This window comes from Trachemys scripta, chromosome 5, assembly GCF_013100865.1.
Source record: "Trachemys scripta elegans isolate TJP31775 chromosome 5, CAS_Tse_1.0, whole genome shotgun sequence".
Taxonomy (NCBI): Eukaryota; Metazoa; Chordata; order Testudines; family Emydidae; genus Trachemys; species Trachemys scripta.
Genome location: NC_048302.1, coordinates 40,501,229 through 40,528,597, shown reverse-complemented (window position 1 = coordinate 40,528,597; position 27,369 = coordinate 40,501,229). Strand labels below are relative to the sequence as shown.

The 27,369-nt window shown below is 39.9% G+C and overlaps 1 protein-coding gene across 4 annotated transcripts in view; it reads right to left on the bottom strand.

Annotated features, from left to right (window-relative positions):
• SPATA5 (spermatogenesis associated 5) overlaps positions 1-27,369 on the bottom strand; it is a 290,334-nt gene that overhangs the window by 28,438 nt on the left and 234,527 nt on the right. Inside the window, exon 16 of one of the 4 annotated variants that reach the window (XM_034772171.1) lies at positions 26,855-26,900. The exons of 2 other annotated variants lie outside the window; for them this stretch is intronic. In XM_034772171.1, coding sequence (XP_034628062.1) covers positions 26,856-26,900 — 45 coding nt within the window. In that variant the 3' untranslated portion in view covers position 26,855. Of the gene's footprint in view, positions 1-22,234; positions 23,403-26,854; positions 26,901-27,369 lie in introns of those variants that run through there. One more of the 4 variants, XM_034772172.1, reaches the window with a different exon arrangement.

Genomic DNA, 27,369 nt, shown 5'->3' with positions numbered 1-27,369 from the left:
CTAGGAGAAGAGGCGCATCTGGGTTTATGTTCAGAATGAATGCTTTTTTATGACTACTCCCATGATCTGTTCAATAAATTAGATTAGTCACCCACAAATACGTCTAACTATACATAATTTAACTACGTTTTCAACAGAAAAATATTAATTTAAACTACAGAGAAACTAAACGTTCCTTCGTAATCTGACTAGCACCTACTTCCTATACCCCTTTCCTTTCCTTCAGAGACAGAAAGCTTTGTCTTCAGTACAAGGGACTGTAGCTTCTCTGGAAACTACAGGTGAGGAAATATCACCAAAAACTTACCAACATGAAAGCTAGTATGGATAAAGCAACACAATGGTCTGAAAGGGCAGTTTATGGATAGCATTGTGTTCATGATATCTGTTCTGATCAAACAGTTTGTTTAGTTATGGAAAAATGATGACCTGCACCCAGAAACTAAATAAAAGTCATTGCTGCCTATGAACCATCATGGACTCGTAGATGCTACGATAAAACAAATAACGAAAATACATAAGCATCTGCTGCATCCCACCCTACCTGAATTTGCTGAGGAATTCTTTATGTTTGGTTTGCCACTTGGAATGCAATCTGTTCAAGACAAATCTGATTTATTCCAGTTTATGGGAATCTTCCCAACAAGTTTACAGTTTTCTTGCATATTTGTGCACAACTGTCAGGAACTAGGTATGTTGTTAGCCTTTCTTCCTCTTTCCTCACTACTGCACACTACCCATGAGGAACATATGGTCTACAAGAGAAACTCTATAGCACAATTGTTGTATGTATTTTAGTTAGTCAAGAGTTCAACCAATTCTGCTATGAGACTTACCCAAAATTTAAGATAATCTAAATTTTTTGATAGTGATACATAAAAAATTAAAAAAGTACAAGACTGCATGAACTGCCTTCGCTTTTATCGTTATTTTTATTAAGTAAAAGTTTGTTTTTAAAAACTAGTAACTGCAGTTATTTATATTTTTAAAAAAGCATCCCTGGATATTGCTTCTACAAATACATTTTAGAATAATGCTGTAAACCTGTCTAAATGAAGTAAAAAAAATATTTAAAAAAATATGTTTTCACCATATGTTGCTGAGATGGCATGTGAGAGTTTCTGTGTCATTCTAACAAGTTATCTTCCTCACCATAGCAACATGATTCAGAAAAGCAAATGAATAAGTCTATTGCTATTCAGCAAAATATGTGTTGAAATAACCTGCTGAACAGGGAGGGATTTATGCAGATATTTTAACTTTAAGCACTTGGTTAAACGCTTTGTTGAATCAGGATCTATAAGTATTTCTCCCCTCCCCCTTTCCCACCTTCCCCCAGTATTGAGAACAGTGCAAAAGTCAAGATATTCTTCGAATAGTAAGTAATCAGTCTGCCCATAGGCTTTTTCATTTTCCAGTTTCATTTGAACTCCACATACGTGGTATCTGGAAAATTATTTAAAACTACAAATCACTTTTCAACAATTTCTTTTAGACAGGCCGAGGTGGGAAAATGGAGGCATTAGGTGCAGAAAAGGAACATAAAACAAAAATTTAAATGTATGTTTATTTTATATTAATATACATATATGTACACATGGAACATACCACTCTTGAGGGGATCTTGTTTAATGATGGAGAATGAATAATATTTAAAAAACCATTTAGAGTTGAAAATGTTCAAACTCCATGGGCACATAAACATAGCATAAACTGACTATTGCCTGTATCAGTTGGCGCCCACAGTTACAAAACGTTATAGTAAAGAAGATCCTGGGGATGGATTCAGAGAACAGGGCATTTGGGGCTTGCCATTCCCCATGTCAGTCCTTTTCTACTGCTTCACTTCAAGGATGGGCTGCCAAGAGCACAGGACTTTTGCAAGCTCTGAAAGCTTTCTAGATCAGCGCCAAGCTCAATCACCATCAAAGATTCTTACAAGCTAGAAAATTCTCACTGCAACTGAATGTAGTGGGTCTTTGGCTGGCGGGAAGTGCTTGGGTGGGGGCTCCTTTAAGGGTCCCTACTGCAGTTGGGTGCAACTGAATGTAGTGGGTCTTTGGCTGGCGGGAAGTGCTTGGGTGGGGGCTCCTTTAAGGGTCCCTACTGCAGTTGGGTTATAAGGGAGGGGAAAAGGGGACTTACCTGAGTGGAACCAAAGGAGGGAACAGGAAGTGGCCATGTGCACCACTGGAATGGTGTGGGCATTTATACCTGATGCATCTCAGAAGGAAGCCCCTCTCTCATTAGTCATGGATCAGCAGCAGCCATCCTTCCATCCAAGGGATAAGAGTAGGACTAGGTTTTTATGATTCGCTGAAGGCATTGTGCTAGTTGACTTTTTTCCTTTTGGGGCTGAGAAGGAATTGTTTGCTTACTGACAGTTTGCCCAAGATGGGGTGGGTTTTTTTGCCTACTCCATGTCAGGGACCCATTGGGGTAAGAAAGAAGGTTATGTCAAGCTTTTGCAACTTAGTAGGTAGCTGGTGTTTCAGGAGTCCAGGGCAGATAGTCATTGCAGGAGGGGATATGGTTCCTTCCCTGATAAACAGGAGTTGGAAGGGGACTTAGGGGAAATGTATCTGCTAAGGAAGATGGGGAAGCTGGAATTGAGGCTCTTGATGTCTGGTTCAGCGGGGAGACAGCCCCCTTGTTTTTCCAGCCTCTCCCTTAAATTTCAAAATGGGGGGGAATGAGAGGATCCCAGCAACAGCCTGGGACAGGTTGGGAGGGTTGATGAAAGCCTTCCCAAATAGGTGGAAACAATTAAGGAAAGAATGATGACTTGCACCTTATGATGTATTTTTAGTGAATAAAGCTGTGGCCTAGTTAAACCACACCTACTGAAATCTTGTCCTGCTTCCTGTGTGGCTGGGACAACAGTTTTTTGGTTCAGTATAACTACTTAAGGGATATTTAATTTCTCTGTGCCTAATGCAGTTGTATTCCTATGTTGCCATATCCATGGAAGTATCTATATCCATTCATGTTTCTTACCAAACTAAAAAAAATAATTTTTTTGAGGCTACTTCCAAATCACAAACAGTCTCTGTAATTAATTCCTGTCTAAATACTGCTAAGTAAATTCTCTCTCTCTGAAAACTAAGGTGTTTTTTTTCTCATGCTGGTCTTAATTAAATTCTTGCTATTAAATGTTATTTCTAGTGTAAGTGACTTAAAAGAAAAAATAACTTCCTCACCCACACGCCTTATTTAAGTGAAAAAATGCCTGGTAGCTAAAAAGTACTGGCATACTGAATACCTAAATATAATAAAACTCTTGGGTTCTATGTTGGTGATGTGACGCTGGTAGAGCAGGTGCCAGCTCATGCCAACTCCTGTGGGCCTCACTGAACACTGACAAATGCATAGCTGGAAACCAGTCTACCTCACCTGTGTGTTAGTATTGTTAAAATAGATATTAGAGTTATAAGACTGTGTCTAGACGATGAAATGCTTGTAGGACGTCGTATGTATTAATCTTCCTTATAATGTCTGTCTCCCATGTTATAAGGTAATATTTAAGTGTTTGCTCTGTAACTATAAAAATGTCTGCTAAGACTGTAAAAACCCCACAGTCAGGGGAAAAGAATTAATAGGTGTGAAATACTAGTTTACCACAAGAGGTATTGTTATCTCCTCCCCAACAAAAGACGGCCTATAGATACCAGACAAGCCATTGTGGAACAACAGTGGACAAAAGACTTTGTTGTTTCCTTTCCCCACACACCTGAAGAGGGTACATGCACAAACCCTCATCCCATCACACTTGAATGCTGAGGGAAGGGAATAAAAATCCCTGTTAAGGAGAAATTGTTATTCCTGTGCTGTTTGAATGTGGAAGGGTGAAGATTTCTAAGCATAAGCAAGGGGTCTCCAGCTTTTAGCTTGGGTTAGCCCTAAAGGACATATAAAGCTTGTATGTTATAGCAGCTACTATAATCTTTTGGAACTTAAGACTATATCTTATGTGTGTGTGTATATATGTTTGCCTGTGTTAAGTGTGTAAATAACTCATTTCTTTTTCCTAGTTAATAAACCTTTAGTTAGTTTATTAGAGGATTAGCTACAAGTGTTGTCTTTGGTGAGAGATCTAGGATGCACTTGACCTGAGATAAGTGACTGGTCCTCTGGGACTGGGAGTAACCCGAATACTGATGTGATTTTTGGCATAATGGACCATCTATCACAAAGGCCAGTTTGCCCCCGTGGCAAGATAGACAGGAGTTCCCAAGGGGACTGTTTGTGACTAAATGTTAAGGCTGTTATAGTGCTTGAGGAGTTCACACTTGGTACTTGGTTGGTTAAATCTACTTATTGAACATGCAACCAATTTGGGGTTTGTGCCCTGCTTCTTGACAGTCTGCCCTGAGGTTGGCAATCATGGTTGTGAACCACTCCAGACAACTTGACAGGTGAAAACCAAGGGTTTTAAGTAGGCAAAACATGATTGCTGTTTGAAAGTAGAGTGCACTCTTGTAGGACACTAAAGTACAGGAAACAACACTAGCAAAAAATTATGGACAGTAAATATATTTGGAATGTTTCTTTCTTTCTGTGTTCTCTTACACTGGTGAATGAACTATTATTTTATGCTAAATAAAGTATTTCAAGAAAGAAATACCTTATTTAGGAGTAACAAAGAGAAAGATAAATGATTACTACCACATATAAAACTCAAAATAAAAGCCTGTCTGTTATCAAAGCTCAGATATTAACGTGTGTGTATTTGCTTCTGCTGCCAAATATTATCAGCGTTGTTCTGACATGTAGGGAACAACCTGTTCTATATGGATTTTGTCTGGATAGAAAATGGCTCTAGTTTATCTTTTTGACACTCAAGGTTGTTTTGTTCACCTTGAGTAACCACAATGTGAACAATGATCATTTGAGAATACTTTGTATACTTAAGTTTCTGATAAGTCTTACATTCCATCTTCACTAGAGGGTGAGCAGGAGGACGTGGTGATGAATCCAAATGAGCAAGTTAATGTTAGCATGAGAAACAGACATCTCAGAACACCTCAGGTTATAATATTATTTAAGGTATGACACACATCTATTTGGTTTGATTTTCACATGGGTCTATCTTTGTGCTGGGTCTCAGGCAAAGAATTAGGAACGTAGGAATTGCCATGCTGGATTGTTCCAGTGGTCCATCTAGTTCAACATGCTGTCAATGACAACAATGGCCAGTATTAGATGCTTAAGAGGAATTATAGAATAATCTGTCCCTTGGGGAAGTTTCTTCCTAACCTCAGTAAACTAATGGTTGGTTTATATCATGAGGGTCTATTAATCTTACCTAATATAACTCTAAATTTTCTAATGTATCCATATAAATGAATCCTGGCTATGTCTCCAATGATATTTTTCTTAAAATCTCCCTCCATTGGTCTACCGCCAGTGCAGTTTCAGCAGTGCGATCGATGATGGGAGCACAAGTATAGTTCACCCACTGGTACAGTAGTTTATTTAAATGAGATTGCACACTGCTACTTCATTTTTAAAGTCCTTCAGACCTTTGGGTTGATTACCATCTGGTCCTGTAGATTTGTTAATCTTAAATTTATCAGCTTGTTTCAGCACATACCCTTCATACTTTAATCTCTGATAGATAATGCCTCATCTTTATAATCAGTAAAGAATAGATCTGGATAGGTATCTTTCCAACATCCTGTGTGGTGAAAACTGATGCCAAAAAATAATTAATTTTTTCCACAGTATCCCTATCCTCCTCAATTAGTCTTTTAATTCCTTAGTAGTTCAACAGATGCAATGATTCTCTCATAGACTGACTACTTCTGATATTCTTAATAATGTATTTGCTTTTTATGTCTTTGCACTACAAAATCTCTCCTAATTTCCATGTGACATTTACCTGCCATGATTTATGTTTCTATTTTTTCCCCCCCACTATGGCTGGATTTCCATTTTCTGAAGGATATTTGTTTGGCCTGAATAATCTATTGAGTTCTGCCATCTAACCATGCTGCCTTTTTTTCTTGTTTCTTACTTTTAGTTTGCTTTTTTGTATGGGGGAGGAGGTTCTAGATTCCTTCTGTCACTCTGCTATGTTTTGTTGAAGTAGCCAAGGTCAGTGCAAGCCTGTGACCTTAGGAGCTGGAGATGCCGTAGCTCAGGCAGACGCCAAGGCAACCCTGGAGGCCTCGCAGGGTTTGGAGGAAGGGCAGACCAGAGAACCTAGAGGTAACAGGGAGGCCCAGACCATAGCAGCAGGGATGATGGCAGGAAGCAACCCAGGGGTATCTGACGGTGGACCGGTGAGTGAGCCGAAGCCTTGAGTCAGTGTATTTCAGTAGGAGCCTTTCCCCGCTGACTCAGTGGCCTATGCTACGGCCACTACCAGGGTCCTGGGTTGGGGTCTGGTGGAGAGGGAGGGAGGGCCCGGACCCCTCTGCTGGGGGGCCCAACCGCTCCCTCTGTGTCTGACACTGGCCGCTAGACCTTGCTGCCCTGCGATCGGGGCAGATTTCCTGATTCTGGCCATTGGGCCTTACTGCTCTGCAAAGAGGGACTAGATTGACTTGGGCCACTAGGCCCTACTGCCTTGCGAGAAAGGGCAGATTTCCTGACTCTGGCCATTAGACATTACTGCTCTGCAAAAAAGGGCGAAGCTATTGACTTGTGACACTGGGCCTTACTGCCCTGCAAAAAAGGGTGGATTGATGGACACTGGCCCCTAGGCCTTACTGCCTAGTAACTAGGGCAAATTTATGGATTCCAGCCACTAGACCGTACTGACCTGCTGATAAGGGTGCACATATGGACTTGGGCTAGGAGGGATGTAGACGTAAGATTTTCCCCCCTAAGAGCGGCAGGCACACTCATCCTGCACAGGATGGGGTTTCCCCCAACCCTGTCACAAGGTCTCAGATTATAAAAGAAATTATACCTGCATCCTTTCTAGTTTTGAAATCAAATGTGTTTATTACCTACTATGTCATATACAATTATTTATCACACGAATATGTGCTATATCACAGAACCATCAGAGGTGGAAAAGATCTATTAGATAATCCAATCCATCCCCCAACAAATGCAGGATTGTTCCCTATGGAAAGGGCCATACCAAATTCATGGCTGTGGGAAACGCATCACGGATCATGAAACCTGGTTGTGTGTGTACTTTTACCCTTTACTATATAGATTTCATAGGGGAAACCAGCGTTTCTGAAACTGGGGGTCCCAACCCAAAAATGGGTTGCGGGGTGGTGGTGGTTCAAGGTTATTGTAGGGGGGTCATGTTGGGGGAGGGGGGACCTTTTATTTTGTGCTGCTTTCAGATCAGGATGGCTGGAGAGTGGTGGCTGCTGGCTGAGGGCCCAGCTCTGAAGGAGCAGCACAGAAGTAAGGGTAGCAATACCATACCATACCATCCTTACTTCTGCGCTGCTGATGGCAATGGTGCTGCCTTCTGATCTGGGTTCCTGGCCAGCAGCTGTCTCTCTCTGGCTGCCCAGCTCTGAAGGCAGTGCCATTGTCAGCAGCAGCACAGAAGTAAGGGTAGAAATACCACGACCCCCCCCCCCCCCAAAATGGTGCAAGCCTCCACCATTACTCCTTTTTGGGTCAGGACCCTTACAGTTACAACACCGGGAAATTTCAGATTTAAATACCTGAAATCATGAAATTTATGATTTTTAAAATCTCATGACCATGAAATTGACTAAAATGCACCGTGAATTTGGTAGGGCCCTACCTATGGAGCATCACATTCCTTTTTTAATTCTATAATTTAAAATTAATAAACTGCGTACAGGGGCTCTTCATGGAACTTTTAAACAAGTGTAGTTTAAACGTGTAATGCACTTGTCATCAAGATATACAGTGCAAGAGGCTACTGTTGATTTCTTTTGCTTCTTTTAACTAATAGTTAATTTAAAATAATTTGAGGTAGTCAGTGGACCATTGTGTGTTTACTATAAACACAGACATTTACCAATGTCCATGCATATCACACAGCCATTATCCAAAATGACTCTGACATCCCATCAGAAATTAAGTGAGACACATGTCATATTACATTGTGTCCATGGTGCTCTGATCTGATACAGCACTAATGAAACAATGCAATGTGACTTCACCCACATCACACATCCTGACAGCTAATCTGAATTACCATAAGGTGCTTGAATCAGTGGATAACTCATTACCTGCACATCTTCAGATTTCTGTTTCTGTAGTTGATTTCTACACACAAAAGTACTTTAAAAGAATTTGCTCAACTACAAATTGGAACATTAGTCCTACATACGGCAACATAAACCACTTGCCACTTCAAAAACACATGAAGAGCAGCAGGTTTAAAAAAATATCAGTCTGCTCTCTGCTGCCCTGGCTTTTTGGGTAAAGGGAATCTGTGCAATCATAACCACCCAGAGTATTAAAAAATGTGTATTAAATAATAACCCTTGTTATATCAACCAAGCAATTTTTTAAAAAGACTAACAAACAAGAGCTACAATCTATTTTTATCACATTAGATAAACTTTTTGGATAGGTTATAGTATCCTGACCCAAACAGACTTACTTTAATTGCAAAAACAGATATTTAGTTACTCTAAAATAATGAAAGAAAGGAAAATATTTGTATTTGGGACTAACATTTATCAACATAAAGTAGCTTTTCTGCTATTGTTTAAAGTAACAGATGTAATTAAAATATTCAGAAGGCATTTTCACTTCACAATCATGCTTCCTGTATACATTAGTAACAAAAGGCTCCCCCATCTTCATTAGCGCTCGACGATAAACAACATATTTCCGTATCACATGGTTGACCAGCTCTGCTAAAATATTAAGCTTTGCTACAGCACTGATACATGCAGAAACAACCAAGTCCAGTCAGGAAGTGTATTAATTTGAAACTCGTAATTAATGACTAAACATTTATATAACCAAGATGGATGAGTTACAAGGGAAAAAAGACCAAAACATAACACTGCCTTATACATTCAACTCATCATTTCAACTGTAAACAATGAGTCCCTAATAAAAGATTGTCTGAATCCATCTTATTCTCTTCCCCCAATCTCCAATGGCTGTCAAAAGACACCATCTTTTTTTTTTTTTTTTTTAAATTCAGCTCCAATTCCAATATGAGAGTATTGATTATATAAATGTAAACAGGAATAAAATATACGTCTTCCAAAATAAAGACGGCTTTGAGTTTTAAAGCATATCAATGCATTTTTGTGCATTGTTAACTCACAGGGATGCAGAATGAGGTACCACATGGACTGAACTGGGCAACCTAGATGGGTGTATAGAATATATTTGAATATCTACTGTACTTTATATAACACATGATTTATTTATAAGTATTAAACAATAAAGGGAATATCATTCATACACTATCATATCTTCAAATAGCAATATTAAGATGTTAATATTGTTCTATTTTTTCCGTCAACCAAAGGGGAGAAATGAAGTAGCCTCCAAATCCTTACATATAATTTTTGGCACCTAATGTTTATTTTATTAACTTTACATGAATTATTTTATGTCAGTTTTACTTCAGCAAGTCAGTTGCAGGAGACAAGTTTAAATTTTCAACATTTTATTATTAATTATTATTAGTAGTAATAGTAGTAGTAGTAGTATTACGGTATCACCTATGAATTAGTCACTGATCAGCATCTCATTGTGCTAAGCACTGTATAATACCCTACTTAACACTGTACTAGTATATACTTGTATGACTGTACTACAGTATTTATACTGTACTAGTATATACTAGTACAGTATAAATACTGTAGTACAGTCATACAAGTAATTGCATTTTTCTTATGATCAGAGCTCATTTTTAACTGTTTGTAAAGCACAATCACCAGGGTTTATGAGAGATTTTTAAGATTTGGAATTTATAGGAGAGAAAATTAGAACAATAATTCTGTACTGTATCCAGTTTTTATTAAATTACTAAATTTTTTTTCTTAGTGTCAAATTCTGTATCTCCAGTGAAAAAGTGAAGTTCATTACTTTTTTTCTGTTTCCCACTCACACTCTACTTAAATAAGCACAAGTGACCAATGAAATTGGAAGATGCCATGAAGCAACAGCACCATAGAACCTGCGTCCTTTTCTAGGTACTATACAGTGGAAGTAATGCACATTGGAAAATATAATCCCAACGATATATAGAAAATGATGGGGTCTAAATTAGCTGTTACCACTCAAGAAAGAGATCTTGGAGTCATTATTGATAGTTCTCTGAAAATACCTCTGTGTGCAGCAGCAGTAAAAAAAAGCTCACAGAATGTTATGAACCATTAGGAAAGGTATAGCTAATAAGACAGAAAATATAATACCACTACATAAATCCATCCACACCTTGAATACTGTATGCAGTTCTGGTCTCCCCATCTCAAAAACATTACATTAGAATTGGAAAAAGTACAGAGAAGGGCAACAAATATGATTAGTAGTATGAAACAGTTTTCATATGAGGAGAGATTAAAAAGACTGGGACTGTTCATCTTTGAAAAAAGAAAATTAAGGGGAGATATGATAGAGGTCTATAAAATCATGACCATGGAGAAAGTGAATAAGGAAGTGTTCTCTACCCCTTCACATAACACAAGAACCAGGGGTCACACAATGAAATGAATAACACGCTTAAAACAAACATAAGGAAGTACTTCTTCACACAACACAGTCAACCTGTGGAACTTGTTGTCAGGGGATGTTGTGAAGGCCAAAAGTATAACTGGGTTCAAAAAAGAATTAGATAAAGTCATGGAAGATACATCCATCAATGGCTATGAGTCAAGATGGTCAGTGACACAACCCCATGCTCTGGGGTCCCAAACTGGGGCAGGGGGATGGATCACTTGCTAATTGCCCTGTTCTGTTCATTCCTGCTGAAGCATCTGGCACCAGCCACTATCGGAAGACAGGACATTGGGCTGGATAGACCATTGATCTGACCCAGTATGGCCATTCTTAACATCTTACATTAAGGTTTCTGTACCTTCAAACGAGGGAACTCTAAGGAACTCCTTCTGAGTACGTGCAGCCACAAATGGGACTGAAGGAGCATCCAGGTAGAATGAGGGGCGTGTATTTTTGCAGCGTGGCAATATTTCTGCATGTCCTCATGAGCAAAACAGATAGGATTAGTCTGTAACCTACCAGTGAAAAATACTGTCAATAGCCTGTGTCATTTAATTCCATAATGACTATACTTAAAAATCTTATGTTTCATGGCTTCAACTGGTCTCCTTCAGGGGTCAGAAAGGATTTTCCCCCCTCCGATGCACAACTGGCTACAATCTGGATTTTTGTTTTTTACCTCTTCTTCTGAAGCATCAGAGACTGGCCACAGCTAGAGACAGGACACCGGATAGGGTTGACCAGTGTTCTGACATGCTAAACAGAAACCATCTCACTCTAGCTGCCTGACTGGTGTGTATTGTTCACGTGCTAAGGGTCAAAATGATCAACAGAGGTGGGGTTGGAAAGGAATTTCCCCCCAGGTCAGATTGGCAGGGACCTTGGGGTTTTTCCACCTTCCTTTGCATCACGGGGAGTGGCTCACTTGTTAGGATCATCTGGACATATCACCTAATCAATTCCTTGCCAATGTTGGATTTTTTCATGATGGCTGTCAGTTCTAGAATCTCTATGCTTTGAGAGCACGGAGTCTGGTGCCGAAGACATCACTGCTCTTGATGACTTCTGGGTACACAGCGTGTTGTAAATGCAGTGTCAGTACCGGAAGGAATAGAAGCATCAGCTGTACCTTTACTGGGATTTGAGATTCCTGAGATCCAGACCACAGGAGTGACTTTCCCTTTCTCTTGACCCGTTCTGGGCAGTGGGGTCTTTTTTTCTTTTAAGGGTTGGGTAGTACCATAGGGGCCCTGTAGTCTTTGCTTGCTGAAGAAGGCAGGTGAGTCTGTTTTGATGGAGGGGAGAGTTTCTTGGACCCCGTGGTCACCACAGACCTTCCATGAATAGGAGTTTAAGTTTGACCTCCTTGAATTTCTTATATTTGCTCTTAAATTATGAGAAGATCTTGCATTTGGAGGGAATATGGGTTTCCTGAAGGCAGCCTGAATGTCCATTGCTGTGGGAAAAAGACCTATGGCAGGTCTGATAGGGATTGAAGCCTGGGGCCTTGGGCATAACTTGTATTCGAGGCTGTGGATCGAGGCCTGAGAAAACAACTAAGGCCCAGATCGGGGGAATGGGATCCTCCCCACACAAAAGCACAAACTGTGCTAAATAAGGGGGAAAGAATAAAAGACAAGTAATGATGTAAAATAAAGAAAAAATAAGTGACTGGTATAGCAAGCAGCATGGCTTAACTAATGGACACCACTGTGTCAAGTCGCAGATAGCTGAGTGGCAGCAACTCCTCCCCTTTGAATTGGGATACAAAGGTGTCTAGGGCGCAGCTGCAGACCCGAAGACACTGCTGAGAAAAATCTATGATCAAGAGCACTGGGGTGTGCTCGTATCCTGATGTGGAACCCCCACAGGGACACTACTTGAAGACGAACTGCTCCTTATCAGTGAAAGCTGTGACTGAGGGGAGAGGTAGTATTCCTGACTCAAGAGACTGCTACAGATGAGGGCATTACAGACCTGCCCACTCATAAGGGCTCCATTTATCAATTTTCTTTTGGCCCTCTCCAGTTTCTCAGCCAGGGGAATGCACTAGAAAGGTTCTGGAATGGGGAAGAGGTAGCTTTGCACTGTGCAAGGCAGGACATGACTGAGGCATTCTGGAGATATTGGAAGACACCTAGATTGGTGCCCTGCAACTACTCTTCTCCCCGCCACCCAAGGGAAAAAAAAATCTGATCACTCAATGCCTGTTCAAATGTAATATACATCAAAATCTTGTTATGTTGCAAACCTACTTTGCTTGCGAGGACAAATCACCAGGACAATGTGCACACAAAGGATTTAACAATATAATGCCATAGCTATAGATAGAAGATTAATCTGAAATCATAGGGGAATCCCCCTTCCCTAAATGAGAAGGAAAAATCAGCAGCTCTGACTTTAATGTTGCATTCATACTGAGCAAAGTGCATTTTTTTTGGCTGAAAATGTAGCTGTCTAAGCCAAGCACTATTGCAATATTCATCTGATCATCTTTTGGACTGAGTTTCTCCAATAAAAACAGGCTATAGGCTAGGCCTCTATAATTTCTTAAATGTACCAACAAAACCCTTAAGATTTTCATTAAATTTACAATTCAATCCTTGACCTTCTCACTAATGAAAGAAGGGAAGAGAATAAAGGTGGGCTAAGGGCTAGGTGAACAATTAAAAACCCTTTAATTAAAAAGAAACCAAAACACCACATAAGAATTATCTTCAACGGAACTAGTAATTTGCTGGGGGTTATCACTAATACTTCAATCTGCCAGTAATTGTTTAATCCAGCTGACAAAAATCAATTTAAGCTTTACAATTTTATAAAATTTTCTGGAAGCAGTAAATGATAATTTGGAAATTATGTCAACTTCCCATCTAGAAATCTGAGCTACTATAGTGTTTGAGACTTTGTAGTGAGTACCACTGCGATACATTACTTAAGAGCTTCTACTGCAGTTTACAGCTGAAAGAGCAACAGAAAAGTTCTTGTACAAATAAAAAGCCCTTATTTGGATCCCAAAATAAATTTATATTTGTACTTCAAAATACAATTTTTAAAATTAATCCATTAGCCCCCATCTATTCCATGCCCTAGTCAGAGATTTGGAATGGTTGATTATGTGTCCACCACTACTTACTTAGTGGAAATGACATGGAAATCAATTTAAGATGGTGGAATTTACAGAGAAAAGTAACTTAAAGAAGCAAGATCAGTAAGAGGCTGGAGCTTCTTCTCTGTAGTGAATGATTTGGAATCTTTCCTGTGATTAAGACTTCCTTCCTAAAACAGGCACGTGAGAAATGGAAGTTTATCAGTAGTCTCATGTGTCAGCCTGAAACTCATCAATGGATTCACAACATTAATTGTGCTTAGAAAATATCTGAGCCTTGAAGATGGAGTTCTTATAAAAAGGAGATAAGAGCAGTGTAAACAGTGAGACTTATCAGTGGAGATGGCTGGGTTCTTCTAAGCTACAGAAGCCATTGCTTGTGTAATATCAAATCAGCACTGATTTGAAATCTCCCCCCCCCCACATTTGCTTATTTCAGATTTAAACTTTTTATTTAATGAAACCAAGAAGAATTGCGTTGAGCATTCTTGTGAAAAACTAACATTGTAGGTTCCTATGAAAGAAACAAAGTTAAATTTTGACATTTTTGTGATTTTTTTCTACATTGCTCTAGTTGAAGGTCCAAAGAGTAACGATGGATCCTAACCAAAGTTCTATTTCTTTTGGTTTTATTACGTAAGCAATTCCAAAAGAGCAGCTGGGAATCTATTTATTTGCTAATGCAATGTCATTTGAAAATAATTCACCTCTTGCATAGTCTTACATAAACATCACTATGAATTTCATGAAACAAAGAGGATTGGTACAGTACAGTAAGAGTGCTGGAAAGTTTTGCTTATTTCTATACTTATAGTCAGATGAATATCTATGAATTACAAATCTGCTTCTCAAATTATTTAAGAATTTAAGCCATGATCTAACCAAGAAGTCAGCAACTTCAGTAGTGCCTTCACAGGTGTTAGGTAGATGGCAATACATTGGCCAAATGAGAAAGATTAATGGAAGAAAGTGAGTGAGTATTTCATGCAACTATTCCTTTAGAAAAAGAAAAAAAACTAAATGAAGTTAGACAAGTTCAACAACCCCCCTAAAAATGAAAAGATATAGGGCACTTGGAATCCTAAATAATTTAACTAGACATAGACATGAGAACACCTTCCAAATAGGAGCCATATTCTACCCACATTACGAGGAAATTTAGAGCCTTGGTGTTTTCTGTATACCTTTCAGAAAAAAAAACATAGTATAATATAGTTAAAATGAAAAACCTCCACTCTAGACATTATCTGAACAGTTATCAGACCTCCACAAATTGAACTGAACATTTATTTTAGAAAAAATGTGGGTAAATTAGAAAAAATAAATGTATTTCAAATTAAAAGATAAACTGACTGCCACTAAAGTAGCTCATTGGAATTACGTACAGACACAGCATTCATAACAAAAGATTGTGAGTTTGATATTCAATACAATACACAAACAAGATACTCCTAGTCAGATAGCAGAATTGTTGATTTTGTCAGCTACAAAGATTAATGGGTATGGAATGTGCACAACAGAAACAAGGGTTCCAGCGACGACTATGAATTGCAAACATCCTAAATTATATGTACACAAACATACAAATATATATATATACACCCCACAGTTCAATGAAGAGCAAACAGGAAGCTATCTGATTAAAATACGCTATCTTTGCTCACAGCAACAGTACTTAAGCACATTAAACCAATCAATTATAACCCTTCCTCCTGTTCCTATATATCCTCGTCTCCTGAGCTACAGCTCCTTGCCGCTTGACAGCAACTCAAAATAATTGGCACAGTACCAGAAATACAAGTAGGGCAGCACAAGGTGTTCCTGAGTATGGCTTATAGTTTGTATAAACATCCTATCTGAATTAGCCTTGAGGTAATTGTAATTTAAATGTTCTCAATGCCAATGAGGTAGACATTTGAAGCTTTATTTTGGGGATGAGAGGGTAATAGTGGATGGGTCTGTTAAGAAAAGGGTAGAACTGAGTGTTTATGTACCTAGACATCAAGAGTTTGAGAAAGCTAAACACTGAAATCTTGTTGTTCAATGACAAGAAATAGTATTGGTAGTCATAATGGACACTTTAGTAAACCTTCTAGTCTTATCTTTGTCTAGAGCATAAAAGAAAATGCAATGGACATTTAAACACATTCAATTATTTATTTTTTTTACGAATATGCACACTGGTAAAAAATAAATGGACCTATGAAATGTTAATCAAAAAACTAGGAGTAGGATCCTCAGCTAGCATACTTCATTATAGCTCCAACAGAGCTACAACAATTTAGACAAGTTGAGGATCTGGATCCTACAGTTCCAGTGTCACTGTCTAGGATCAGCACTTCATTCTCTATCAAATGCAATGACTTATCTGGTGACTTCTTAGAATTTTCAGGCCTTGCATTAAACCCAAAGTATCAGATCAAGAAAAAAGCCAGAAATAACCAAACTCAGTCAAATTAAATCCATGTTATTGTATTGGATGAAATTAAATCTCAACTGTATACTATTGTGCTATATATAGTTTTTGCCCATAAGAGCAGCTGCCAATTCCACCACTTTAAATCATGAAAGTAAATTACTGGTGGGAGAAAAGTTTCTTTACAAAATGTAAATTCAACCAGACTATACTTATACATTTAGATTACCTCAATAAAATACTTTAAAAAGAGGCATCTAATCAAAATATTTGACTATTTATTGTCTACTCTGCCACGCACATAGCTCATTACAAAATCAGTTTGTCTCTGAGTTTCATGTGCCTCCATATGTGACGATTTGTCTCCTGAATGCGGAGATATAAGATTTTTCAAAATGACCAGGATGGTTTGAGAAAAAGAATAAATAATTTAAAAAAAAATCTGCAACGAATAACTCACAGGCAAAAAATAAAAACAAATGAAAACAATAGCAGCAACCCATTATTTCCCTCCCGGAATGAAGTCCCATCTGCTTTTAAACAGCAACATGTTTTTCCATTACTCAGAACCACAGCCAAGTACAGGACAATAAAGCCTGTACTTCCATGGCCACAAGGAAGAGCAGAGGGCAGCAAAAATAGATAACAGATTGCTAGTTTCAGTCCCTTTTTCTATAGCCCCGGCTCAGTGACAGCATCCCCCATTGCGCTGGTGACACACTTCCTTCTGTTATGCTCTGTACCAGGAGTGGGCAAACTTTTTGGCCCGCAGACCACATCTGGGAATAGAAATTGGGGTTCTGGTGCTGGAGGAGGTGCAGGCTCTGGGGTGGGGCTAGGGATGAGGGGCTTGGAGTGCAGGAGGGTGCTCTGGGCTGGGATGGAGGGGTTTGGAGGGAGATCAGGGCTGGGGTCATGGGTTTGGGGGCTCCGGCTGGGAGTGCGGGCTCTGAGGTGGGGCTGGGGATGAGAGGTTAGGGGTGCAGGAGGGTGCTCCAGGCTGGGATCAAGAAGTTTGGAGGGTGAGAGGGGGATCAGGGATGGGGCAGTGGGTTGGGGCATGGGGGGAGGCTCAGGGGTACAGGCTCCAGGTAGCACTTACCTCAAGTGGCTCCCAGCAGCAGTGGCATGTCCCTTCTCTGGCTCCTATGCGGAGGCGCGGACAGGTGGCTCTGCACACTGTTCCATCCGCAGTCACCGCCCCTGCAGCTCCCACTGGCTGTGGTTCCCAGCCAATGGGAGCTGTAGGGGTGGTGCTTGGGGCCAGGGCAGTGTGCAGAGCAGAACCCCCTGGCTGCCCCTACACGTAGGAGCCAGAGGGGGGCCATGCCGCTGCTTCCAGGAGCCGCGTGGAGCGGCCCCTGACCCTGCTTCCCCGGCGGGAGCACCGAAACGGGGCAAGCCTCAGACCCCACTCCCCAGCGGGAGCTCAAGGGCCAGATTAAAATGGCTGGCAGGCCGCATCCGGCCCACGGGCCGTAGTTTGCCCACCCCTGCTCTATACAGAGGCATATTTGACATCTTTCTGTGTACAAAGTAGTGTGGAAAAGTGGGGGAAGAGAAAGGGGAAAGGAGGCAAACAGCAGTTAGTTGATAGTATTCAAACTGTGCCAGGAGTTAGTGTCACTCCTGTAGCCAGGGATGTATTGATGAACTTCCTGTGAACTGATATTTAATAGCAGTTTTTACAAAACATGTGTCTAAACTTGTTAGTACTGAACAGCTCTAGCAACGGAATATTGCTCATCCAACCTGCAGTTGATACCCACCCCTCTCCGAACAGGAACACTTCCACTCCTTCCCACTTTTTTGTTCACTGCCATCACTCCCCAACCTCCTCTCCACCTTCCTCCGTTCCTAAGGGAAGGCACCACTAAGCTACCCTTTCCCCAACCCACAGAGGGAGAAACCACTGACCCCTTTGTCCCAATTCCCTTTATTCCTAAGGGGGACCATCCCACCCCACTCTCTCTAGCTCTCTTTGCTCATAAAGGGGTACAAACCCCATAACTGTCTCTATTTTTCTCCCTGGATAGAAGGATGGAACACATGGTGTCCCACCTTTACCATTTCCTAGGTATATGTGGGGGCACTTACACGAACATTTTCATGGAGGGTTTTTTTATTTGCTTGTTTTAATGGAAAAGACATTCCGCAATCAGGAACGACCCAGGATCGTCTACTGTAAACACACAACAGCAAAAATACCTAATGCTGCCAGTGCTACAACAATTATGAACTTAATCCTCCAAAAGTATCTAACATGTAATATGGAGGGAAGAGAAGTAATTGGACTTCTTGATAATCTTGCTGGAGCTATTATCCTGGTGTGCAAATCTTTCAAGATATTTGTGATGCATTCAATTCTGTGCTATCCAAGCACTTATATTGGTTCTGCTAAGCAGGGGGTTACAGCTTCCATCAGTCCACTCCCCACTGCACATACCCTTCTTCTACCCAGGTAAGGGGAAAGGTCTTGAACCAGGAAGTATCCAGGCTCTGTTTGGAAGTGGTGGCCACACATGGTAAGCAAGGATATTCACGGAAGCTGAAAGAGCATCCAGGTGGCAAGCCTGGAACTTGAGAGAAGTTGAATTCAGAGCTGAATCCCCAGGAACTGTATGATGAGCTGTGTGTGGAATAGGCTGTCACTGCTGGATGGTACAGCTGAGTACAGGTCTGCATGGGACCTATGGGGGAGCAGCAATGGCTGGTCAGTGAGCCAGTGCAGAGGGGCCTGGAAACATGACAGCACCCTATTTGCTTGGAACAGAGACTGGCCTGGAGAGGACACCCCTGGCACTAGCCCTGAGAAGTCCTTACTCTCAATTGGACTGCCTCAGAGGACAAAACCAGAACAACTAATCCTGTAACTATTTAAACTGGCTGTGTCCAGGGTATCTGCAATCTTTCCCTTCCTGCCAGCCCTGGTAAAATACCCTTTCACTTAGTCCGAGTGGTTACTGTGATCCACCAGGGCTACCGCCTACAAGGACTAGCTGCTGACAAATGTACAGTGCTTGCCTCCGAGTTGTGGTACACCTGGCACACTACTGGCACCCCAGGGGTTTGGTGTGCTGAGCAGCCCCACTAATTACACGTCTTCAACCCGTGCAGGATTCTCGTGAGAACAGTAGTAAGCAATGGTCTCATGGGAAGTCCCGTGAAACTAGTTTCTTCCTTAAGAAAAACCCACAAATCTTTACAGTGATTCACCTCATTTATTTTGAACACCGACACTGTGAAAACATTTTGAATGCCAGCTCTTTCCTCATCTTCTATCCACCTGTGCCAAACACACATCCTCAGAGCTGATAAAAGTGAGTAGGAAGGTGATGATCCCACTTCACCTTTGTTGGATGGGAGTCTTAGTTTTTTCCCAACCAAACATTTTCAATTCACAATGATTGAAACAAACAGTTTGAGGGGATGGGCACCTTAAATCTTGCCACTTGTTGGTCTCACGCAGCTCACCACATAAAAATATGTTTTGCTCAATAATACTTCATGTTGAGCAAAAATGTACCTTCTGCAAATACTACGTTTGCCAGAAGAGTAATTCTGGTCATGGACAAACTGTGGATATTTCCCACAAAGTACATTCTCCTATCATACACTTAGTCTGAGATAGAACCATAGGCCATGATATCTGAAAAGTTCAAATTTAGGTCCCAGTCTTGTGAGGAGCTGAACATCTGTGAGATGTTGAGCATCTTCAATTCCCACTGACTTTAATGGGAGTTGTGGGGATTCAGCATCTTGAAAAACTGTGTCTTTAAAGGCAAAACAACATGTGCGCATGTTTAAAAATGAACACACAGACTCAGATGCTAGGATGATTGTGGAAGCAAGATTTTCACAATAGGTGGCAATAATAACCAAAATGAACAATGCAGCATTTTTTCCCCCTCATATCCAGAAATTTGTGTTGCATGATATGAAATGCGAGAGTGCAATCACATTTCCTGTGCCCCATTCATATTTCTTCCCTGACCGTTCCCTTTGTCTCCTTCAGCCAATCCCAATATTGTACCTTTCTCAGGCCAACATTCATGCTTGATTCAGTCTCCAGGTTAACGTTAGCCAAACATCCCACACCGTCCTTTAATAAAAACTTTTGAAGATCCTACTGCATGAAGAACTGCAAGTATAAAGACCACATCCCGTTCTCATTTGCTCTATATCATTTTGTTCTTTATCCCAACCTCTCATACCTTTAGAATGTATGCTCTTTAGGGAAGGAACTCTTATTTATTCACTGACATCATGTAGGGAATTCATGATGCAATATACAATCACTTTTTATTAGCATGGAGGCTTCTTTCATATTACTAGTAGTGATATGAAGTTTTTTAGACATTCAGATTTTAAATACTAGCAAACTAGCCCCTGCATTTTGGAATGAGCACTCTAAAATAAAGAGCTTTTATTACAGCTAGTGTGTTGCTGCGAAGATCCTTTTCTGGCATCAAACAGGCTTTCATTTGAGCCAGAGTGAAACTTGGTTGGCATTTTGTTTTGCATTCTCTATGTCCCTTCTGTGAGTTATTGCAAAGTGAGAAAGATACATTTACATCAACTCTTCTACTTCGACTAAGGATAAATGAAAGATTTATGGGTCCCTCTCATTACTGTTATTTCCTGTAAGCATGGAAACTGATATACTATAAATATGCCAGCCGTTGTACTCACACCACAAACTGCCTTCCATAAATTTTAAAATAGACAATCCCAAAGCTAATTTTTCATAAACATATTTGTCCTAAGGAGATTAGTACTATCCAAAGTGCTTCAATTTTTATGATTTCTAACCAGATCTAAATTCAAAAACACTCCATATACCATGTAAATTGCCACTCACTATCTCCTTCCTTGTTGTTGCCTTTTGGATTTTAATCACAACATTCTTTTGAGTTGGGGCGCAGGCAGTGATTGGCAGCCCTCCTGCCCTTCTGTTTTTCCTTTTTTTTTTTTATTCAGCTAAATTCTTGAATTAAATATTTTAATAGTGGAAACTACATTTCCTGCCCCCACTCCTCCCTATTCAGTTTGTAAAGGAAGGTGATACAATCTCTCTTTTTTATTTAGTTTTTTAAAAGTTTTTCTACTACAAAGATCAAAATTTTGTATTTAAAAAGGCAGGTGTCCCTCTTCCTCTGTGCCAAGACATGTTCCAGCTACAACCTCTCTTCTTTTCTGATTCAGACAATATAGAATTTCAACGTTAGAGAACAAGCAATTTGCTCAGATATTGTCCATATGATTTTGTTTTTACTTGCACTAGAAAGTGCTTTGGGGCTTTTGATGGTTTGTATTTGTGATTATGAAAGAACAGCAAATGATTGAGAAAACCTAATTTTGACCCCTATAAGAACAGGATAGTGTGTCTGAGCTTTTAAGGCATGTATTTTACAATTCAAGGCTGCTATAATAAAGGACTGCTACATTGCAGGACATTTATGGGGTCCAAGGAATGAGATTTAAGGAACTTGCATTAGCTGGCAAATATTTAAAAAAAATACTTATTTGCTCTGATTTTCAGCCAAACTGTTTATTTACAGGAAGCTGTTAGAAATAGATCATATAGGCTACTGAAACTTGTCCCTAGAACTTCTTAGTGTTAGATATTACAGTGAAAAGCACCCTGGGAAAAACTGGAGGTTAGATAGATAACATAAAAGTCATGTAAAATATTATTTCTCTCTCTTTTTTAAAATAAATGTAGTATAAACTTCTCCAGAAGTTCTGGGGTCCAGAAAGTGAGCCTAAAATTTATGTTTGCAGGTATCACATTAACATAGAAGCACCCAAAAATGATTTCAGTTTTATAAAGACAAGCTCTTTTGTAACTAGATATGCTGTTCCATTTGTACTAATTAAAGGGCAGGAACACTAAAAATAACTTTGTAAAGAATTAGTTATGCCAAGATCTTTGTTGTTGTTATTTTTAATCTTTTTATAACAACATATGCTTACTTACTGTATCTTTCTCAACCCTTCCCCTACCGCCACTTCTTGTTTCAGAGTCCAGCAGCCATTCTGGTCAACCTTGCTTTAGGATCCTTACCAAGTTTTTTTTTTTTTTTTTTTTTGGTGGATTTTGTCTCTCAAGACCATGAGACTGTCTTAAGAATCTGCCTGATGACACTCGATCACTGCTTAGCATTTTAAAATATCAACATTTCATCCCACCATTGCCACCACGACTCCTATAACAAGTAAGAGTTTGCATGATTTGAAGTGTACAAAATCAAGGTAGAAGAGTTCTAATACATGAAATGCCTGTATTTAACATATGCAATATCAATCAATAACATTACATATTTGGATAATAGGAGTATATGAGGAAAGGGATTGGGGGTATAGCATGGACCTCAATTTTCATTCGATACAGTGAGAGTTCCCCCCCAACTCTTAACTTCTGGATACTCTACAAAGAAGAATCCTCAATGGGAGGAAAACGGCACGTCGCCAACACCACTGCTAGCTCTTCTTTGGCGGCTGCAGGAGGAGATAGCTCGCCTGTATAGCATCCAGGAGCCTGAGGATTTCAATAGGACTGCCCATGATTTTTGCCATGCTTCCAACATGGTGGCACACTGTGAATGTACATAGCATGCAGCCATGATGTCACCCATCAGAGAGAGAGAGAGAGAGAGAGAGAGAGAGAGTTTGCAGAATCTTCAACACAGTGCCTTGGCTGAGGCCAAAATAGGAAGTTATAGCATCAGAGCCTGAGAGTCCACGGGCAGCTAACAATCCTGATACAGTTTTCCAGTGTTGCTCTGCAGTAGCATGGATATCTATTACAGCTCTCTTGGACTGTGGGTTTCTGTTAGACTCTGTTTAAGGAAATTGTGCAAGAGTAAGATAAATATGTCAGCATCATCTGATAATACTGATATTCCCACATGTCTTTTGCAGCCATCATCATTTTTTGTACAAGGATGTTGTCAGCTTTGTAATGTGAGATGGACATATATCTTTCCCTGTTCATCACCTCACCTTCTCGGTGTATTTCAGATGGGGTGTTGTCTCTGCCTGTGATGACTAGCTTGTGCTTTAGTGTGTGTCACTGGGGAAACATCTCATCTTGAATGAATCAATTATGTTAATCAAATGTTTCTTATTTTCTGTAAGTGTCAAGGCAACTGTGTATTTGTATTCAACTGATGTATTCTGCTTGCTTCTGAAGCTCTGCTAGATCTGGTGACACTCCTCATACTGAAGACTTTGTACCTGTCAAAGACAAGGTATACATCATTTGGGACTAACTTGTATTCAATGTAGACTCAAACTAGTCACAAACTCCTTGACTATTCCACTTGCTGGCCTGTGTACTGCCCAAAGAATTGTGGCACCATCAATGATTGTGCAGGTGACTTCTTGTGAAATGTTTAGTTGACATCTCTGTCTGCAGCTGCTTCTTTAGCTTAGATTTATCCTTGGCAATCCTCATGTCAGCAGAGTCAGTAAACATTGACACAGGTACAGGAACCAACTCATGTGTCAAAATATTCTTGCTCTCAACCTCTTGTGAAATTGCTTGTTAGCCTATCATTCTTGAACAGATAAGGTTAGTGTCAAATACCTTTGTTGGCCTAACCTGTCTGTGCTTTTTTTGCCACTGCATCTCTGCTATCGTTGGTATTGTGTCATAGAATCCTGTGGGCCAGCTACATTCAAATTCTTGCATTTGGCAAATTCCAGTTGTACTGTGCTATCTACACTGACTGATGATGGTGTCACACTGTCACTGACAATGTTTAGTGCTGCCTCTGGGTGTTTTTACAACTGACACCCTTTGTTATTGTTCTTGGGTGTTCAATGGGGTCTCATGGATTAATGCATGGATCTCGCTCCTTCCTAATGGCTTCCCTGTCCCTTGTATCTGCAGCAATGCTTGACTTTATTTCTCTAGGAGATCTCTTGTATTTGTGCCTCTTTGGTGTTATTTAGGTTTGCAATATCTTCCACCAGCCAGCTGCATATGTAGAGGCTCAGAGCTCAAGTTCTGAGAGTCTCTGGTTTCAGTGTGATCGCAATGATGTCACGATAGCCGTGGCCATACCTCAGTTTCAATGTACCTGTCACTCCATATACCACCATTCCATATTCCTGGTGCATGAAGAAAACAGCTGACCGTGTGTGAAGTTTTCATTACAAAATAACTGTCATCTGGTGTGTAAATCAGGAGGGAAATGGTAATAAGTGTTCATATTTCAAAATGCTCAACACTGACAAGGCATCATCAAAAAAACTGTAGTGTCCAGTTGCATCTGCAGAAGTGGTTTTTTTACCCACGAAAGCTTATGCCCAAATAAATCTGTTTTTCTTTAAGGTGCCACTGGACTCCTCATTGTTTTTGTGGATACAGACTAACACGACTACCCCCTGATACAAGGCATCATCAGGCAGTTTTTTTTTTTTTTTTTACTTCAGAGCCTTGAAATTCAGAATCTACAAAAAAAAAACCCACTGTATGGACACTAAAACATGGCACTGCCAAAAACTTGCAAACTACCATACTGAGAGAGAGGAGGATGAAGGTAGCAATAGAGCAGAGTCACACAGCTTCCTGTTAGTGGTTTTGCTATGTCAGGAGGCAGCAGCTCTGAAGATTGTCAGCAGAACTTCCTAGAAGGGATCTGGAGATACAGGAAGGGACTGATTGCCTTCAAGAAATATGAAACCTTTTAGAGAGACTGTAATCCAGTCTAAAAGCAGGGGCAAGACAGACATCTGGTTAAGCCAGACCCGGCATGGCTGCAGACAGACCTACCGTGTGAATGGCTTGGTCCTGGCAACTGCAGGGAAAATTTTCATGCAATTCTTAGAAAAAGGGAAATGCCTTTAGGGGGGCTGTAGCCAGAGAAATCTGTTTGGGGAGGGAGTGCACACACTTCAGCAAAGATTTGGGTCCTGGCTCCTAGAAGGCTTTATTCTTCCTCACTCCATCACTTGGCACAGGAGGCGAATCCAATCACAATATTCAAAAATTTCTAAAAACAACCTCATGTCACTCACACTTTAAGCCATTCAAATAACCTTTAAGTTTACTTTAGACTTTTTAGGAGCCATAAGCATATATGCTGAACATACACCAGAATCTGTGTAACTAGACAAGGGCCTGAGACGTTAAGATTAGATCTGAAACCAAACCTCTCTAGAGTTTGGGGGTGTTCTGTTATAGGAGTTTGTTTGGTCTGTCCAATATCCATAGTGTAATATAGACTGACACATGACAAACTCTCAGTTAAATAATATGAACTTTTTGATTTTAGCATTACACTTATAAAGGAGGGAGGGGACTTTACAATTTACTTATAACTCTTCCTCTCATTATTTATGTCCGCTCTTTTCACAAATGAAATGCTGAAAAAATAAATACAATAAAATTCCAATTATCCTAATTCACTTGATCAGAAAATCCTAATTATCCGAATGCACAGTGTGTCCCCGATGCAGCCCCAAATTGGTTAATCACCCATCAATATCGTGACAATCAGTTTCTTAGTGCCTGTTAGCACTAATCAACAGTTTTGAATTTGTATAGCAGTTCTGAGCTGTTACCTACAGCTACTGAGACCTAGTAATTCTGTTTCAGCTGCAAGAGCAGTTTAGCAGGAAAACGTCAAAAAGAAAATGATCTGTGTTAGATCTAAAGCAGAAACTACAGATTCTCAAGGTCTTAGAAAGGGGAGAAAAAGTTGTTGATGTCATGCACCATTGCAACATTGGTAACTCCACCATCTGTGATATCTGGAAGGCAAAGGGACAAGCTGCATAGATTTGCTGCAGCCGTTGGCACAATGACGACAGGTGACAGACTGTGATTAATCATTTTCATAAAAAAGATAAATAATTCACAATTAAATTATGTCCACTGTGATTTTAATACAATTTTGATGTTTTAATAAATTCAATGAAGTTGTTTATTTACTCTTTAATGAAGTACAAAGTATTAAGCAAACATCTGTATTACTCCCTTTATTTCCTGTATTTCTGTATCAGTGGAAATGTAGCTCAAAATAGCACTTCCGTTTATCTGCATGCCTGGTTATCCAAAAGTTTCAGATGTCCCCCAGGCCATTTGGATAAATGGGAGAGTAGCATACATTATTTAGCAGACTATCTTGATACATCATTTATGTATATGTTCTTTAGCTAATGACAAGGAGTGATGAGTTTCCGCCTTGTGCACTAACCATGGCACAAGAAGGATGTAGCAATAAATATGTTCATTAAGAGAAAGGAAATACGCACACCCAACAGATGAACAGAGATATATCTGAGGGTCATAAGTGATGATAGGAAAAGATACAAATATCTGATCTGAAAAAATGCCATGCACGGAGGCCAGATGAATGCTATTATTACTCACTGTGCTATTTTTACTCAGGTTAATCTGTATTACTCACTGTCTATTCAGCTCATTTTGCAACAGTTCAACTCATCTCTATAAGAAGCTCCCTATTTATACAGCATCTTATAGACACAAAACCAAGTGTTTCCTATTTCTTTTGTATACAAAAGGATAGAACTGTGGATATGGGAACTTGCCATTCAACAGCGGAAATTATTTGTAAAGCTGGAAACTGGAGACACCAGGAAGAAAAGGCCTTAATGAAACAGTGCACTGTCGGTGCCAACCGTCAGACTTTTTACATACACTTCCAAGGAACACTCACTTTAGAAGTTCTCTTTGTGCTGGTTTTCTCTGTCACTATTACTATACTTCATTGAACAATAAAAACAAAAATATTAATACCATCATAAATAACATTACAATATATGCTATCCCAAGAACAGTTTTTTCAGCAGATGCAATCAATGACAAGTTAGCTTATTTTGCTTTTGATTCTGCACAAAGCCACAGTCAAGGGGCAGATGCTTCTCAGTAAGCATCAGTTAAATTACAGGAACTCACCACTTGTGCTTAGCTGAGTCAAGTTCAATAGGATCCCCCAAATATTCTGAATGTCTGGTATCATGCACAGCAGTTGCACTTTGGCGAGAGGATACTTTTCAAAAATTCTATTTCATCTTCCCAAGAGGCTTATAACTTGGCCAAATTTGGGTGAATTTTCACAAGGGATGGCAAGAGGCACATCCCTGATACCAGGCATCATGCCAAATTTCAAGTCCTTGTTCCAAAGCATGGAGGAGCTAGCGCTTCTCAACATAATGGTTGTTTTTTTTTAAA